At 44.1% G+C, this 18,888-nt stretch overlaps 1 protein-coding gene and 1 long non-coding RNA gene across 2 annotated transcripts in view; one reads left to right on the forward strand and one right to left on the reverse strand.

Annotated features, from left to right (window-relative positions):
- The window catches only part of LOC132537038 (uncharacterized), a 168,469-nt gene that overhangs the window by 121,829 nt on the left and 27,752 nt on the right, over positions 1–18,888 (forward strand). The gene's annotated exons all lie outside the window — the stretch shown is intronic.
- LOC132537036 (parafibromin-like) lies at positions 978–2,597 on the reverse strand. Its single transcript, XM_060186472.1, has one exon. It carries the CDS (start codon positions 2,595–2,597, stop codon positions 978–980), a length of 1,620 nt encoding a protein of 539 aa, XP_060042455.1.

Below are 18,888 nucleotides of genomic sequence, written 5' to 3' on the forward strand. Positions count from 1 at the left end.
CGGTCAGGTGTCGGGCTGCACCGTGGTGAAGAGAGTAAACGTCCGGAGCAAAGGGGTACACAAATCATTATTATAGGATGGGGGGCTCAGACCACGTGGAGTCAGCCGACAATGGCCGTCCCACTACCTGACCAAGGGGCAGGAGAAGGGGGCGAGATCTGACAGAAGGGGGAGCTGAGAGCCCAGAGGGGGGAAGGTGAGGGGGCTTTTTATTGGGCGACAACCAGGAGTGCCCTGGGGGGCCAGGATTGGTTGAAGGGGGCACTGCTAGGATTTCACTGGCGTGGTAAAACCTGGGGGCGGAGACTGCATCAGAATAATTCCTCAGCAACACTATGAGAGACCAAGTCCTGACACAAAGAGCACCTGTGCAGGTCTGGGAGGGCCCACATTTGGGGCTCCCCCAAAATCAACTGAGATCCAGAAGTTTCAATGTGAAGAACAGAATGGGGAAGCACAAAGTAGAATTTACACTGCGTTTGGTGTATTGTACCAAAGTAAAGGGTTCGGGCAGGGGTGGGTGGAGCTCAGGTCATGTGTAATGATGGTGGAGGAAGACCTAGGCTGGGGTTGAGAGTGTTTTTTAGAAAACAGAAATTTTACACATTTATAAAAAAATGTATTTACTATAAACCACTAATCTACATTAATTAAAAAAAAACTCCTATCAAGAACATTGGTAGGTTTCCCTGAGCTATGGTTCACATAAAAATAAATAAATACAATGATATCGGATGACATGAGAGATTTGCCTTTTAGATGCTTTATTCAATCATTCACTGCATCCCATACAAAGATAAAGGGAACAATGTAGTCAGTACATTATACACAGGGGGAGAACCCACACCAGGAGTCCCAAGGTGCCTCTGGTGCCCAGTCTCTGTCACTGCTGGAAAGACACCATCCAAATGGCTTTTATCTGTCTGCCTTAGCCAGACAAGTTTGTCCATCCAGAATTCCTGGGTCAAGGCCGTGCTTCAGAATCGCAGGTGAGCTTTGTGCTTCAGCATGTAGCTGTCCAGTGTTTCCCAGAAGCGCAGGAAAACGGGTCTGTCGGAATGGCGCTGGTGAGTGCTGACCTCCAAGACTGTGACGTCCCACTTGTGCACATTGGGCTCGAGAGGAAGATGGTCATACTTGAAGTGGAAGGCCTTCATGTGAGCAAAGATGTGGTCTGGAGAGCCATCATGCAGGCGCCAGGGCCAGCCCTTGAACTGCCAGGTGGGGCCTTGCACAAACACGGCTACAACTCGATCCCAGTCTCCAGGGCTGAGTCTCAGGGGCTGGTCCACGACTCGGTAGTGAACCCTGACAGTGCTGGCAGAGTCCCACGCTGGCCTCGGGCTCTTGCTTCTCTGGATGAGAGTTTCCTTGGCGGGCCGGCAGCCTTGTCTCTTCTTGGCCTCGGAAGGCACGAAGCTCAGGTCCTGGAGAAGGTCTGTGGCATTCAGCATGGTGATTAAAGAGGTGGGTGCCGCCGGAATAAGGATGATGGGTGTGCCAGAGCCTCTGTTGCTCTGCTGCAGGGGCGGCCTGGTTTGGACAAGGGGTCTTGGCACAGCCTGGCCTCCTGGAGTCAAAGACAGAGGCTGAGCCTGAGGCTGAGGAAGGAAGACAGAGGCTGTTATGGAAGGGAGGCTCAGGCCACGGTAGGTACCTTTGGTGTCTATGTGGAAGTCTCCGGTGTCCTTTTTGTGTCTGAATCTTTCCTGGTCGTATCTGTCATAGGCAGCTGGAGGCTGCGGCTGGGTGCACCCTGTGGGAGGCCCGGCTGCTGCTGCCTTTGGAGCTGCTGGCTGTTCAGGGGCCTGGCCTGCTTCTCTGGCTTTGACAGAGTCCAGGATGGCAAAGATGCTGTCTCTGAAAGTCTTGCCTGTGCTCTGTAGAATGGTGGTGCGTGTCCTTCCCAGCCTCTCTCTGCTGACAATCTCTCGGGTGGCTTCCACGTCAGCATCCACGAATCTCCTGGCTGTCGGGGCAGCTCCAGGACCCTCAATATCCACCTTGATGGTAGTCTTCTTCTTAGCCATCCTCTTGGCCTTAATCTCAGCAATCTTGTCCACGGACATGGCTTCAGACAGTGGCTTGAGGCGTTCAGTGCAGACACTGGCTTCCTTAGGAGCCTGCAGAAGAGCAGCCAGTCTCTCCTGGTCCTGCCTCACAGCCTCTTCATCCTCCACTCGTGCCTTCTTGGCTTCTGGGAGGACTGCCTCTGCACCTCGCTTGACTGGAGCCACCTGCCCAAGATGCATTTGCACAGGGCCAGTGCGCTCTAGGCCCATGCATGTGGATACTTCCCCATTCAGGTAGCTCAGCAGATCCTTTCTGTCAGGTCTTCTCACCACAGGAATGTGTACACTGGCTGCCTTTCTCACATACACAACATGAGGCAGTTGGGCATGCATCAGAAAGAATAGCAGGCACTCCAGCGTGTAGTACTCTCTGGCTTCTCCATCCTTGCCACTTCCCCAGGCCACATAGTTGGTCTGCATGCTCTTGGGCCATGAGAATTCTCCAAAAGTCACATAATCTCCTCTTACCACAATCTCCTTCTGCTCCATGTGGAATTGCCGCAGGATGCCCAGCACGTCTGCCATCTTCAACTCCGGTCCTCTGCAACTCCAATGCATCCCCACACTGCTTCTGCTGCTTTTTATACCCTTCACTCCTACTACTTCCCACCCTGAGCTCTGGCTTCAGCCAATCAGAAGAGGTGTCTGCAAATCCTATCAGGCACCAGGAGTCCTATGGAAGATTAATCCTCACCTGGTTCTTACTGAAGACAACTCTGCCCCACCCTAAAGTGGTCCTTGTCCTGAGGGTTCACTTTTTTTTTGGGGGGGACATTTTTTCCTTCATTGGGGGAATTAATGTTTTACTTTTGGCAGTGAATACAATAGTTTGTACATGTATAAAATTTCTCAGTTTTCCACATAATAATACAACCCCTTTTATTATTATTATTTATTTATGGTTGTTTATTATTATTTTTTAATTAAAAAATATTTTAATTTATTTATGAGAAAGATAGGAGGAGAGAGAAAGAACCAGCTATCACTGTGGCACATGTGCTGCTGAGGTCTGAACTCAGGACCTCATGCTTGACAGTCCAAGGCTTTATCACTGTGCCACCTCCCGGACCACTATTATCATTATTTTTAACCAGAGCACTGATCAGCTCAGGCTTATGGTGGTGCAGAGGATTGAATCTAGGACTTTGGAGCCTCAGGCATGAGAGTGTGTTTGCATAAGCATCGTGTTATCCACCCCACCCTGAATTAAACTTTGAAAGTTTGCCACAATTACCCCTTTCTGTGCTTAGTACTGCATCCTTATTAACTCTACATAGTTTCATATTGGAACTCAGCTGAGAGTTTTTATAAATTCCATCAAACCCAATAAATACATACTGATCCTTTGTTTATTGAGGTCTGTCATTTGCCCCCATTTTATTTTTGTCAGTAGCCTTTTATATCTGTGCATATTTTTGTTGTGATTAGGATTATCGATGGGTCAAATTCTGTATAAAAATCCACTGTACCCACGTACTCTTATTTAAAAAAAATATTTATTTTACGGAGAGAGAAATAGAATGATGGAGAGACCAGAGCACTGCTCAGCTCTGGTTTATGGTGGTGCAGGGATTGAACCTGAGATCTCAGTGCCTCAGGCCTGAGTCTTTTGCATAATCATTATGCTGTCTCCCATGCCCTAAAGGCTAATTTTGTATAATTGGAGATGTATTATTGAAAAGAGAAAGAGAGTGATCGAAATTAGAGGCATCTGCATCACTGTTCATCACTTGTGAATTTCCCCACCTGCTGTGGTATTTGGGAATCAAACACAGGTATCAGGCATGGGAGTGTGTGTGTTCTATGGAGCAAAACACTACCTGGTTCTTGAATCCTCTGCAAATATTTCAAATGGTCCTTTGTGAGTACTACGGAGGCTATCGTGAAGGTTGTGTTTAAAGTAGAACTTTTTAAAAAATTTTTCTTTATGGGGAATTAATGTTTTGGAGTAGTACTTTTACCTCTGTCACTTTATAGCAGTTTAGGTTATTACTAATAAAATGTATCAAAATAAATATATACATTCCCATCAGCATAGGAGTTGGCTCCCACTCATGCCTACTGTGAGGATCTGAGATGTTTTCTATGGTAATTGTACCAAAATAACAACAAAAATTGTACTGAGTCAGAATCCTAGTTGAGACTGTGAGAGTGCTGGAGATTATCATTAGGGAAAAGTGTAGGTAGGGCACCGAATTTAGGTGTATTAAATATTAATACAAATAAATGTCTTCAGCACAAGAGAGGAAACAATATTCAGGAGATGGTAATGGAATCATGCCCCTGGGCACCCCTCCCTCAGGCACAGCTCACAACAGGCATTGTAAACTCAGGAATCTGAACAAAAGTCATGACACCCTGGGGTTACTGGAAAACAGAGGGGTTTTTTTGGCTTGCAAGATCCAGGATCAGCTAATACCAAAAAGCTTCTGGGCCCTTGTGTGCTATATTTCCCTTTTACAGATAAAGAAAGGTTTCAAAATAAAATGATTCACAATATGCATACAAGGACTAACAGGTGGGCAGAGGTCGCAAAGGTCAAAGGCTGTCAGGACTTTTACAAATACCAGAAGCTAACTTTAAATCTGCCAAGGATTTTACAAATACCAAGGGGCAGAGGGGTTAGGTTTAGGATTCACAGGTGGTTAAAAGGAGTTTGGTACAAGCAGTTATTAATTTGTATGCACTCCTTCAGCATCAACACAGCCCCTACAGCCCTTAGAAGGCAGGGTTCAGAAGGACCAAAGAAATATTCACTCTCCTCATGAAGGGGAGGGAAACCAGCAAAAAGTATATGGAGAAAATATTCCAGGGCCAGGCAGTGGCACACTTGGTGAAGAGCACACAATACAGTGTGCACGGTCCTAAGTTCAAGCCCTTGGTCCCCACCTGCAGGGGGAAAGCTTCAGGAGTGGTGAAGTAGGCCTCTGTCTTGCTCTCCCTCCCTCTCCCTCTCTCCTTCTCCATCTTCCTTTCCTTCCCTCTCTCTATTACTCTCTCTATTTCTCTCTCTCCCTCTCTCTCCCCCTCTCCCTTTCCTTCCCTCTCTTTCTGCCTCTCCTTTTACCCGAGCACTGTTCAATTTTGGTTTATGGTGGTTGTGGGGGATTGAACCAGTGACTTTGAGAGTCTCTTTGCATAATCATTATGCTATCAACCCCACCCTCTCTTTCCCTCTCGACCTCCCCCTCCTCTCTCAATTTTTATCTGTGATTCAATGATAAATAAATAAAAATATTTTTTTTAAGGAGAGAGAAGGGGAGTCAGGCAGTAGCGCAGCAGGTTAAGTGCATGTGGCACAAAGCGCAAGGACCTGTATAAGGATCCCAGTTTGAACCCCTGGCTCCCCACCAGCAGGGGAGTTGCTTCACAAGTGGTGAAGCAGGTCTGCAAGTGTCTCTCTTTCTCTTCCCCTCTCTGTCTTCCCCTTCTCTCTCCATTTCTCTCTGTCCTATCCAACAACAATGACATCAATAACAACAACAATAACGGCAACAGTAAAACAAAGGCAACAAAAGGGAATAAATAAATATTTTTAAAAAATAAAAAGGAGAGGGAAAATATTCCAACACTTTATATAAATGAGAGTGGAGATAGGATGATGGGTATGGAGGAGGCAGGGGGCCAGGCACTGACAGGGAGGCAGCAGGAGAGGGTCTGGCTGGAGCTCAGGGGAGACTGTTGTAGAATGCAGGATCTGCGGGCACGAAGAGATGCACCCTCAGGGCCTGGTACCCAGGGAGGCCTATTCTTCCCCAAAGTACACAAAGGATGAGATGGAGAAGTGACAGCAACCTCAACTTCTCAGGGCTGTCATAGAAGGCCTATATTTTAATTATTTTAATTTATTTTTTATTTATAAAAAGGAAACACTGACAAAACCATAGGATAAGTGGGGCACAACTCCACACAATTCCCACCGCCAGAACTCCATATCCCATATCCTCCCCTGATAACTTTCCTATTCTTTATCCCTCTGGAATATGAACCCAAGGCCATTGTGGGGTACAGAAGGTGGAAGGTCTGGCTTCTGTAATTGCTTCTCAGCTGAACATGGGTGTTGACAGGCTTGATGAATGTCTTTTGCATAAACACTGCACAATCACTTGGGTTCCCCTCATTTTATTTTTAATTAACAGACACTCTCCAAGGATCTACCATCCCTGCTGTGCTGCTATGTTCTATTGAATGAATTCACATGTATATTTAGTCCTATCTAAAGACTACATTTGAATTTAATGAAGAATTTGCAGAAAGGGTGCATTCTAGCATGTGCCCACAAAGGGGCGGCATAATACTGCATTACACGTGGTTCCCTTGCCTTTAGGCCAAAGGGACCCTTTGAATTTCTTGCCCAGTTCTTGATATGACTAGCATGTATCCAGAGCACTGATGTATATAAAAATAATATAAATATAAATCTGTACTAGCCTTTAGGTTCATGACTAGTCAACAACTTGTTTGGCTTTATATGTTAACTCTCTTTTCAAGCACCAGGTTCCAGATGCTAGCATGATGCCAACCACACTTCCCTGGACAGACAACCCCACCAATGTGTCCTGGAGCTCCGCTTCCCCAGAACCCCAGAAAGAGAGAGGCAGGCTGGGAGTATGGATCTACCTGTCAACACCCACGTTCAGTGGGGAAGCAATTACAGAAGCCAGACCTTTCACCTTCTGCATCCCAAAATGACCTTGGGCTCATACTCCCAGAGGGATAAAGAATAGGAAAGCTATCAGGGGAGGGGATGGGATACAGAGTTCTGATGATGGGAATTGTGTGGAGTTGTATCCCTCTTATCCTATGGTTTTATCAGTGTTTCCTTTTTATAAATAAAATAAAATAAATAATATAAATACATATTTTTTTACTAGAGCACTGGTCAGCTCTGGCATATAGTGGAGCAGGGGATTGAACCTTGGACTTTGGAGCCTCAGGATTGAAAGTCTCTTTGTATAACCATTGTGCTATCTACCCCTGCCTCCTGACTTTTATACTTTTTAAAAGATCATTCCTTCATATCAACAGCCAGAGAGGCAGGTGAAATGACAGAGTGAAAAGCACTGTCTTGTGTGTCTGAGGCTTAGTCTCCGGCAGTGGTCTACAGTCTACTGGGGACAGAAGCAATTACAAATTCCTGGCCTGCCACACCTGCAGTGAAGTGAATCTATTCTGTGCTCTCCTTCCTCAGCACTGTTCTAAACACTCTCATAAAATTACTTTGGACACCTCCTCAATTCAGGTATACCCGGCCTGCATATAAGAGGCCCAGAGACCCCACATCTATGGACATCTAATTTTTGACAAGATGGCTAAATTATTAAATGGAGAAGAGTCTCTTCTTCAACAAATGATGTTGGGAAAATTGGGTTGAAACTTGCAGAAGAAGAAACTGAACCACTGCATTTCACCAAACACAAAATTAAACTTATAATGTATTGCATCAAAGTAAAAGGCTCTGGTGTTGGGTGCGGGGGTGGGGGGAAGGGTTCAGGTTCTGGAACATGATGGCAGAGGAGGACCTAGTGGGGGTTGAATTGTTATATGGAAAACTGGGAAATGTTACACATGTACAAACTATTGTATTTTACTGTTGACCATAAACCATTAATCCCCCAGTAAGAAAATAAAAAAGACCTTCATGCCTGAAGGTTCAGGATCCCAGGTTCAATCCCCAGCACCATCATAAACCAGAGCTGTGCAGTGCTCTGACATCTTTCTTTCACTGTAATTATAATAAATAAAATATTTTTTTAAAAGCTTCCTACATGGTTTTCTTTTTTTTTTTTTTCCTCCAGGGTTATTGCTGGGCTCGGTGCCTGCACCATGAATCCACCGCTCCTGGAGGCCATTTTTCCCCCTTTTGTTGCCCTTGTTGTTGTAGCCTCTTTGTGGTTATTATTATTACCATTGTTGATGTTGTTCATTGTTGGATAGGACAGAGAGAAATGGAGAGAGGAGGGGGAGACAGAGAGGGGGAGAGAAAGATAGACACCTCCAGACCTGCTTCACTGCCTGTGAAGCGATTCCCCTGCAGGTGGGGAGCTGGGGGCTCGAACAGGGATCCTTACACAGGTCCTTGCGCTTTGTGCCACATGCGTTTAACCCACTGTGCCACCGCCCGACCCCCTCCTACATGGTTTTCTATGGACTTAAAAAAAGTAAACTCCAAATGGATCACAGACTTGGATGTTAGATAAGAAACTGTCAAATACTGGTAGCATTCTTTTTCCATCTAAATGTTATAGGTATCTTCAATTATACAAACACAATTGCAAGGAAGACTAAAAACAAAAATCAACCAATGGGACTGCATAAAACTGAAAAGCTTCTGCATAGCAAAGAAATCACCACCCAAACAAAGAGACTCCTTACAGAATGGGAGTCCTTTACATGCCATACATCAGACAAAAGGTTAGTAACCCATCTAGAGAGGGAGGTCACAGAACTCAGCAACAGAAAAACAAATGACCTCATCCAAACATGGGGACAGAATATGAAGAGATTAAGAAGGTAATCAAAAGCCAATGGACATGAAAAAAAAAAAAAAAAACAACCAAACTCCCAGTCACTGATTACAAGAGAAATGCAAATAAAAGCAACAATGAGATACCACTTCACTGCTTTGAGAATGCCATTCATCAGAAAAGGTAACAGCAACCAATGCTAGAGAGGTTGTGAGGACAAAGGATGCCTCTGTTCCTGGGAATGTAAATTGGTTGACCCCCGGTGCAGAGCAGTCTTGAGAACTCTCAGAAGCTAGAAATGGACCTACCTATGACCTACAAATCCTCTCCTGGGGATATAATTTAATAAGCCAAACATATCCAAAAAGATTTGTGTAACTATGTTCATAGCAATACAATTGGTAATAGCCAAAACCTGGAAGCAACCCAGGTGTCCAACAACAGATGAGTGGCTGAGTAAGTTGTGGTCTGTACACACATTAGAATACTACACAGATATCAACAATGGTGAGTTCACCTTCTTCACCTCATGTTGGATGGAGCTTGAAGGAATCATGTGAATTGAGATAAGCCTGAAGGAGAAAAATTAACATGGGACGATATCACTCACAGACAGAAATTGAGAAATGAGAATGGAAGGGAAAACACAGAGGAGAACTTTGTGTTTGGTATATTGCACAAAATAAATGCCTCTTGGGGGTGGTGGCTCAAGTCCTGGAGCATGATGGTGTAAGAAGACCTAAGGGGGGTGGGTACAGTGTTTTTCAGAAAACTGAGAAATTTTACACATGTATTAATCACTGTATTTACTGTTGACTGTAAAACACTAATCCCTCCAATGAAAAATAATAAAAAAGGCCCAGAGTATGAAGTATTGTCTGGGACAGAGTATTCTTTTTTTAAAATTTCTTTATTGGGGAATTAATGTTTTACATCAACAGTAAATACAATAGTTTCTACATGTATAACATTTGCCAGTTTTCTATATAACAATGTAGGCCCCACTAGGCCCTTTCTCATCCTCTTTGGACCTGTATTCTCCCCTCAAGCACACACACACACACACACACACACACACACACACCACAGTCTTTTACTTTGGTGCAATACGCCAATTCCAGTTCAGGTTCTACTTGTGTTTTCTCTTCTGATCTTGTTTTTCAACTTCTGCCTAAGAGTAAGAGTATCCCATATTCATCCTTCTGTTTCTGACTTATTTCACTTAACATGAATTTTTCAAGGTCCATCCAAGATCAGCTGAAAACGGTGAAGTCACCATTTTTTACAGCTGAGTAGTATTCCATTGTGTATATATACCACAGCTTTCTCAGCCACTCATCTGTCGTTGGACACCTGGGTTGCTTCCAGGTTTTGACTATTACAAATTGTGCTGCTAAGAACATATGTGTACACAGATATTTTTGGATGAGTGTGTTGGATTCCTTAAGATATAGCCCCAGGAGAGGAATTGCAGCATCATAGGGTAGGTCCATTTCTAGCCTTCTGAGAGTTCTCCAGACTGTTCTCCACAGAGGCTGGACCAATCCAGCAGTGTAGGAGGGTTCCTTTGACCCCACAGCTGGGAGAGAGCATTCTACTTTGTGTCCACAAGAAGGTGACAACACTGCATTGTACATGCGGCTGAACTCTGCAGGTTTCTTGCCCAGCTGTTCATTTGACTATGATGTTTTCAGATAATTGATTTTCACTTTTTTTTTTTGCTTTCAGCTGTATCTCTGGGGCTCTGTTCCTGCACTGGAAGCCATCTTTTCCCCATTCTTGTTGTTATTGTTACTGTTGCTATTGTTGTTGGTTAGGACAGAGAGAATTTGAGAGAGAGAGGAGAGGAAGATGGGGGGGGGAAGTAAGATATCTGCAGACCTGCTTCACTGCTAGTGAAGTGACCACCCCCCCTCTGCTGGCGGGTGAGGAGTTGGGGGCTTGAACTGGGATCCTTGTGTCAGTCCTTGTGCTTCGCACTATATGTGTTTATCCCACTGTGATACCACCCAGCCCCTGATTTTCACCTTTTTGTTTTACTGCCACCAGAGTCATGGCTGGGATTCAGTGCAGGCACAACAAATCCACTGCTCCCTGCAGCCATTTTCTTCATTTCTCTCTTTTGATATTTTATTTAATAGAACAGAGAAATTGAGAGGGAAGGAGGAAGAGAGACAGACACATGCAGACCTGCTCGGTCACTCCCGATACATTCCCCACCCTCTGCGGGTGGGGAGCTGGGGCTCAGACCTGGGTCATTGAGTTTGGTAATGTGTGCACTTAATAAGATGCACCACTGCCCAACCCCCCAGACACTATTTTAATCATTCCTTCATCTCAGAAGCCAGAGAGGCAGGTGAGATAAGTGACCTGGAGAACATGGGGCTCATGTCTCTGAGTCTCTTGAATCATTCAGCCCTGTGATATGTGCTGCAAAACTGACCCAGCTTCTCTTTCTAAATCTCCTCACTGTCATGCTGTTTTGCCAAGCTGCAATAAGTTAAATATGAGAGGGAGATAGAGAGAGAGAGAGGTAACAGTGCTGGGCCTCTGCCTAAGAGGTGCTGACAAAGGAATTGAAAATCGGTGTCTAATGAGTTATAAGCAATGTCACGGGCTCAGCACTCCACACACTACTCCACTCTGCCTCAGTGCTTCAAAGACCTGCACAGTGGTGAGGGGGTAATGTGTCTTTTTCACAAATAAAATCTTTAAAAAAGATTCATCAGCCTAGGTTTAGAGAGATAGCATAATGACCATGCAAAAAAATATTTAAGCCAGAGGCACCAAAGGTCCCAGGTTCAACCCCCAGCACTACTATATCAGAACTGAGCACTGATCCAATAAAAAAGGGTTGGGGGCAGGTGGTGACACACCTGGTTGAGCACACGTGTTGCAGTGCACAAGGACCCAGGTTCAAGCCCCTGGTCCCACCGGCAGGGGGAAAGCTTTTCGAGTGGTGAAGCAGGGTTGCAGGTGTTTCTCTGTCTCCTTCTCTATCCCCTCTTCCCTCTTGATTTCTGTCTCTATCCAACAAATAAATACAGATAATTTTTAAAAGGTGAGATTAAGAAATCCTGTGGCAAGTGACACATTCTGAAGTGTAAATTCTGCTTCCTTTTAGCAGTTAAATGTTGTAAGTCACTGGTGTCAGAGGGGAGGTGAAATTTTCCCACCAGCTCTAGTTTTTCTGCATCTTATCTAGTATTTAAGATAGCATCAGGTATGTTGATGGACAGAAACATCAGAGAAAATTTTACAATGTGCAGGGAACAGTATAATGATTGCACAGGTCTGATGGTCAGAACTGGAAGGAGGGGCTTCACTTCTGGATTCATTCCTGGAGAAAAGGGCCCCAGGCACTTGAGGGGGGCTTGGAGTGGAGAAGAGGAGACCTTCACTCTGGAGTTAAGACAAAAAGTCTTAGATATGGAAGACAGTCTGTGAACTAAACTCAGATCTGAGTGATGCCTATATAAATATAAATACCTTCTTCTTACCCCTCCTTGGGTGGGAGGGAGTGTGTAAAGGAGGGACGAAACTTTCTTTATTTTGTTTTTTTTAAGATTATTTATTTATTTATTAGACTGGTAGGAGAGAGAGAAAGAACCAGACATCACTCTGGTACATATGCTGCCAGGGATCAAACTCAGAACCTCATGCTTGAGAGTCTTATGCTTTATCCACTGTGCTACCTCCCGGACCACAATTGTTTATTTTTTAATACTAAACTGGACAGTCTGATTCTACATAAATACAAGAGGTTTCATAAAATATAAATACTAAATATTAAAAATATTTATAGTAACTGAATATCTCCACTTAACTATTTATTTATTTACTTATTTATTTACTAATATTTACCAGATCACCGCTCAACTCTGGGAGTCTGTGCAAAGGGGAAGCAAATTACACTAGCTACTGAGCTGCTACAGTTTTGGAACCCTAAGACAGCAGGAACCTCACATCTCCCCTATAGAGCCTATATTTCCCCCAATCCTGGAACCTTAGGATAGGGCCCACTTTCCCACATGCCTCTCCCAACCCATATCAAATAATATTGCATCTGCCGGTCACAACCTAATCAACACAAGATTGCCACCTCAACATGCTTCAGCTCAGACTGTATCCAGAGACTTCACATGTGGAATGACAACCCTTCAGCCTCATTATTCGGGTGAGACCTTTCCTTTCATAGTATTATCTAATTCCATCCCAGGTGGTTCACTTTCTAACAAAGTCCCAAAACCTAGATATAGACCAGGTTCTGTGAGAGAGAGCATATGTTCACACTTATCCATAAACTAGTGAAAAATATATACCTGAAAGCAGAAGTACACTAGAGTTTTCAGTGAGTATCCCCCTAACACTTCCTCTCCACTATTCCAAGCTTTGGGTCCATGGTTGCTCAACAATTTGTTTGGCTTTGTATGTTAACTCTCTTTTCAGCCACCAGGTTCCAGATGCTATCAGGATGCTGGCCAGGCTTCCCTGGACTGAATACCCCACCAATGTGCCCTGGAGCTCAGCTTCCCTAGAGACCCACCCTACTAGGGAAAGAGAGAGTCAGACTGGTAGTATGGACCGATCAGTCAACGTCCATGTTCAGCGGGGAAGCAATTACAGAAGCCAGATCCACAATGATCCTGGGTCCATGCTCCAGAGGGATAGAGAATGGGAAAGCTATCAGGGGAGGGGATGGGATATGGAGATTGGGTGGAGTTGTACCCCTCCTTCCCTATGGTTTTGTTAATTTATCCCTTCTTAAATAAAAAAAAGAAAGAAAGAAAGAAAGAAAGAAAGAAAGAAAGAAAGAAAGAAAAAAAGAAAGAAAGAAAGAAAGAAAGAACCCAAGTCCCACCTCCAGGACACTTCTACCCCCCAGCTCTGCCCCCTTCCCTCTCCTCCGCCCCTCCCCACACCTCATGGACGATGTAAAATCCAGATCAGGAGTTCAGGTGTTTGGAACTGGGAAGTAAGTGGAGTCTTCCTGACTGGCATCTGACTTTAGCTTTCCAGGGTGAGACAAGCCAACTTTGACATGGCTGCCCCAGAAGAAATCGCTAGCTGGCCATAGAGAGTAAACAGAAGGGTTTTCCTGATTGGTCTACAGTCATGAATACTTCACACACCCGCAGGTCAGAACCAGGCTCTGGGTGGGTCTCGGGGTCTGGAGAGAGCTTTGGAGGTCTGGAGGTCCCTGCTTGAGCAAGTGGGTGAGAATTCCATCTGCGAGTGCTGGCTGGCCCTGTGCTCCAGGGATCTCTGGGGCAGGGTCTTCTGTGTAAAGTCTAGGGTGACTGCTATTGGGAGTTTCTTGTTCCTTGTTGAACTATGTTTGTTTACAATTTGTATAGTTTTTATTGTTACTGATTTAATTGTGGGTTACAAAATGATAAGATTTCTGGGGTATACTTTCACACCCATACAGGGTATATGTCAATCAGTCTCCACCAATGTCCTGTGCCCTGCCACCCTCTTTAAACCACAGAAGTACTCACCAATCTAAGAAGAAGTTTGGTTATGTTTTTGTAGTTGTAAATTTGTTTGCTTTAGTCAAACAAGTTTATATATAAGTAATATGATCTAGGTCGTTCACGTCTTACTAGCTTAGCATAGACATTGATTCTATCCATTTTTGATTTCAGATGACACAGCCTCATCTTTTTAAGTGGTCGGGTTTTATTCTATTGCATCCTTGAAGGTGTTAGTTTCATTTTAACAGAGACAGAGAGAGAGGGAGGGAGGACACCATAGCACAGCATTGACACTTTCTGCAATACAGTGGGGGCTGAGCTCAAACCTGGGCTGTTGACATGGCGGAGAAGCACACTATTCAAGTGAGCTATGTCACCAACACTCCTTGCTGATTTTTAAATCACAGTTTCTTATTTTATTTGTTTTTGTTTCTCATTTTACCTAAGTACTGCTTAGTTCTGGCATATGAAATATTCTTAAGGCAGGTGCACAGAACTTTGTTGGTGGGTGTTGTGTGGCACTGTGCCCCTATTATCTTCTAATCTTGAAAATCACTAATAACAATAAAAATATAACATGTGATGTTAAAATATACTTGCCTTTAAAGCTTGAATTTCTAGTAGCCGTGCATACATTTTACTGTATGTATATCTGAATTTTTTTTTTTGCCTCCAGGGTTATTGCTGGGGCTCAGTGCCTGCACTACGAATCCACTGCTCCTAAAGGCTACTTTTTCCTTTTGTTGCCCTTGTTGTTTTATTGTTGTTGTGGTTATTATTATTGCTATTATTGATGTCATTTTTGTTGGATAGGACAGAGAGAAATGGAGAGAGGAGGGGAAGACAAAGAGAGGGAGAGAAAGATAGACACCTGCAGACCTGCCTCACTACTTGTGGGGTGACCCGCCTGTAGGTGGGGAGCTGGGGCTTAAACTGGGATCCTTACTCCATTCCTTGCGCTTTGTGCCATGTGTGCTTAACACAGTGCACTACCGCCCATCCTAGTGTTTTTTTTTTCATTTTAGTGATTTAAGAATGGCCTACAATTAGGCTGCAGGATTACAGTTCACTCTGCACTCAGCTAGCTAGAGGAGGTATCTATCATCGATCAATCTATCATTTTTTAGAAGAAAAAAGTCATAAAATTTAGAATGTACACAAAAGAAAAATCTCTCTTCAATTAAAAATAGTTACTTCGGTTGCTAGTAATGCATGCTATTTAAATAAAATTTATTTTTTGTCATCTTTATGCTCAGTTCCTGAGATACCTTCCTCTTTTTAAAAATGTTTTTTTTAATTTTATTTATTTTCTCTTTTGTTGCCCTTGTTGTCTTTTTTTATTGTTGTTGTAGTTATTATTGTTGTTGTTATTGATGTGGTTGTTATTAGATAGGACAGAGAGAAATGGAGAGAGGAGGGGAAGACAGGGGGGAGAGAAAGATAGACACCTGCAGACATGCTTCACCGCCTGTGAAGCGACTCCCCTGCAGGTGGGGAGCCGGGGGCTGGAACCCGGATCCTTACGCCGGTCCTTGCGCTTTGCGCCACCTGCGCTTAACCCACTGCGCTACCGCCCGACTCCCAAAAATGTTTTGTTTTTAAAAAGGAAACACTGACAAAAACCATAGGATAAGAAGGGAACAATTCCACACAATTCCCACCACTAGAACTCTGTATGTAGCTGCAGTATGTCGCTGCCTTGTGGACACAGAGCAGAATGCACCTTACGGGAGACTAGACCCAACCAGAGGGCTACAGAGCAAAACTATGGGGAGAGAGACATACAGTAACAAGTGATAGACAGAGAGAGAGAGAGAGAGAGAGAGAGAGAGAGATGCTAGCTGCTGGGCTTTCTCACATCATAGATCTTCTTTTAAAACCATTTTTATTTTACATTACTTTGTTAATATTTTTAGTAATGTGATATAGATTCAAAGAAGGATCATAACTACTTGGCAGTCACTTCCGCCCAAGCTCTCCTTTTTGATTTACTATATTTACATGTTTTATTTTATTATTATGTTTAGTCATGAGAACTAGAGATTGAGTTTGCTTTCCCTCCATTTTCTATTCCTTTCTTCCTTGCTGGCTGGCTTTCATTTATTCATTCATGTTAAATCTCATCTTGACTGTACTACTTTCACTTTTCTGTTATTTATGTATTTATATTCTTTGGGATATTTTTTGGTCTTGTTTGTTTGTTTTTAGGCAGAGCATTACTTATGGTGTTGTGGGGCACTGAACCTGGGACTTCTAAGCCTCAGGCATGAGAGTGCCTTTGTATCACCATTGTCTTATCTACCACACCCTCTTTCTAGTTTGGTTACTACTAGGTTGATGGCTGAGGCTCCCTGACCGCACTAGGCATCCAGGGATACCAGAGGCTATCTGACTCCCTCACCTGCAATGCCCTCCCTTTTTTTCCTCTTTGATATGAAAGTACACTGAATTAATTGAGACGGGAGGGGAGGGTGAGGTAAAGAGGTGGGGAGAAAGAGAGACCCCTGCAAACCTGACCTGTCTCACTTCTGAGCCACCCGCAGGTGAGGAATGGGGCTCCATCCCTGGTCCCTGTGCATGAGAGTCTGGGAACCCCAGCAGGCCCGTAACCGGAGCAGCCCAGCACAGGTGATCACATGAGCTTTATCCTGAAGGGGGTTGAGCAGAGCAGGAAACAGAAGGGGACTGACCCATGACACAGACAGAGGGGGAGCAAAGGCAGAGCTCCAGGACCGTTCTGTCTCTGTGGCCACCCCACCAGGCCAGGGAACCTGACACCTCAGCCATGCAAGTCTGGTGCTCTGTCCAGTGAACCCTGTCTCCTGCCTCTCTCTAGCTCCTGGGAAGAAGCTTCCAAGAAAAGACCTGGAAACAGACTGCAAACAGCCTGCCCACATCAACAACTAGCTGGGACAAACCAGTGACAGAAACCAGTGGCAGAATGCCCGCCCAGCAGGGGCCCGCTATTTTATGTCGCCACCTTGTGGGCACAGAGCAGAATGCACCTTGTAGGAGACTAGACCCAAACAAAGGGCTCCCGCATTTCTCCAAATATTCTCTTCCTGATCTTTTCTCAACACAGAACTAGTGAGAACAACACAAAGATTAACAGCAAAACACTGCTCTTGATGATAGTGGGTTGAACATCGGTTCTTGAAGCCACAGGCATGAAAGTGTTTGGCAAAACTCCTAAGATGGCTCCTAAGCCCAAATTCTTCTTACTTTAAATATTTGTTTTTTATTGTATTTTATGTTATTGTATTATATTCTTGAATTATTTTTAAAGCAAAGGGGCCATGAGACATCACGTCACCGCCTTGTAGACACAGAGCAGAATGCAACTGTCGGAGAGTAGACCCAACCAAAGGGCTCCAGACTTAAACCATGGAGAGACAGAGAAATGAACAGTGACACAGAGAGAGACAGACTGACAGAGAAAAAGAGAGAGAGAGAAAATGATGCTGTATACTGAGATCTTTCACAGCCCAGGTTTTCCATTTATTTATTTATTTATATTATTTATTTCCCCTTTGTTGCTCTTATTTTTTTATTGTTGTTGTAGTTACTGATGTTGTTGTTCAAGTAATGTTGTTGGATAGGACGGAGAGAAATAGACAGAGGAGGGGAAGGCAGAGAGGGGGCGAGAAAGACAGACCTGCTTCACTGCCTGTAAAGCGACCCCCCTGTAAGTGGGGAGCCAGGTCATGAACCAGGATCCTTATGCTGGTCCTTGCACTTCGAGCTTCATGAGCTTAACTCGTTGCGCTACTGCCCAAGCACCAGCCCAGATCTTGTTTTAAAACATCTTTACTTACTTTAGTTTGCAAATATTTTTAGTATGTGACATAGGTTTAAAAAAAGATCATGGGAGTCGGGCAGTAGTTCAGCAGGTTAAGCACAGGCAGTGCAAAGCACAAGGACCAGCATTAGGATCCTGGTTCGAGCCCCTGGTTCCCCACCTGCAGGAGAGTTGCTTCATAAGCAGTAAAGCAGGTCTTCAGGTGTCTTTCTCTCCTCCTCTCTGTCTTTCCCTTCTCTCTCCATTTCTCTCTATCCTATCCAACTACAATGACATCAATAACAACAATAATAACTACAACAATAAAACAATAAAGGCAACAAAAGGGAAAATAAATATTAATTTTTTTAAGTCTTAACTACTGGGCAGTCACTTCTGCCCAAGCTCTCCTTTCTGATTTACTCTTTTTACATATTTTATTTTATTGTTATGTTTAGTCATGAGAATTAGATATAACAAAGACAGTGAGATGGACAGAGGTAGATATCATAATGCTGATGCAAAGAGACTCTCCTACCTGAAGCTCTGAGGTTCCTGCCTCACCATGTTGCAGGGATCTGATAAAAGAAAAAATAAAGTAAATGAATAAATAAATAAAAATTTAAAAAATCAGAGTGAGAGCAGAGCACTGCTCACAGACTTGTGCTGGAGAGCTGGGGATTCTACCTGAATGAAGCCTTGAACCCTCAGGCATGAAAGCTTTTGACATAACCATGAACTTATCTCCCCAGCCCCCAGGGTCTTCTCTCAACAGGAGCCCCCACATTGTTGAATCAGGCCAAGAATGGAGCAGCCTTCCAGATGGCCCAATGTAGGACAGTGACTATCTTACACCTGAGAGCCCCAGTTTGATCCCCTGCCCTTGCCAGGCCTCACTGCTGTGACCTCCTCTCTTGGCTTACTTGGCTAAATACAGAAACATGTTTCTCCGCCTGTAGAAAAGAGTGACTTCCAGGTGGGGGCACAGCATGATGGTTATACAAAGAAGCTTTCATGCCTGAGGCATTCAGGTCCCAGGTTCAATCTCCCACACCACCATAAATCAGATCTGAGCAGTGCTCTTGGTAAAAAAA

This window comes from Erinaceus europaeus, chromosome 2, assembly GCF_950295315.1.
Source record: "Erinaceus europaeus chromosome 2, mEriEur2.1, whole genome shotgun sequence".
NCBI lineage: Eukaryota > Metazoa > Chordata > Mammalia > Eulipotyphla > Erinaceidae > Erinaceus > Erinaceus europaeus.

Bases quoted from the DNA above. Each gene is read 5' to 3' on its own strand.
- LOC132537036 (XM_060186472.1), bottom strand. From the start codon at position 2,597: ATGGCAGACGTGCTGGGCATCCTGCGGCAATTCCACATGGAGCAGAAG.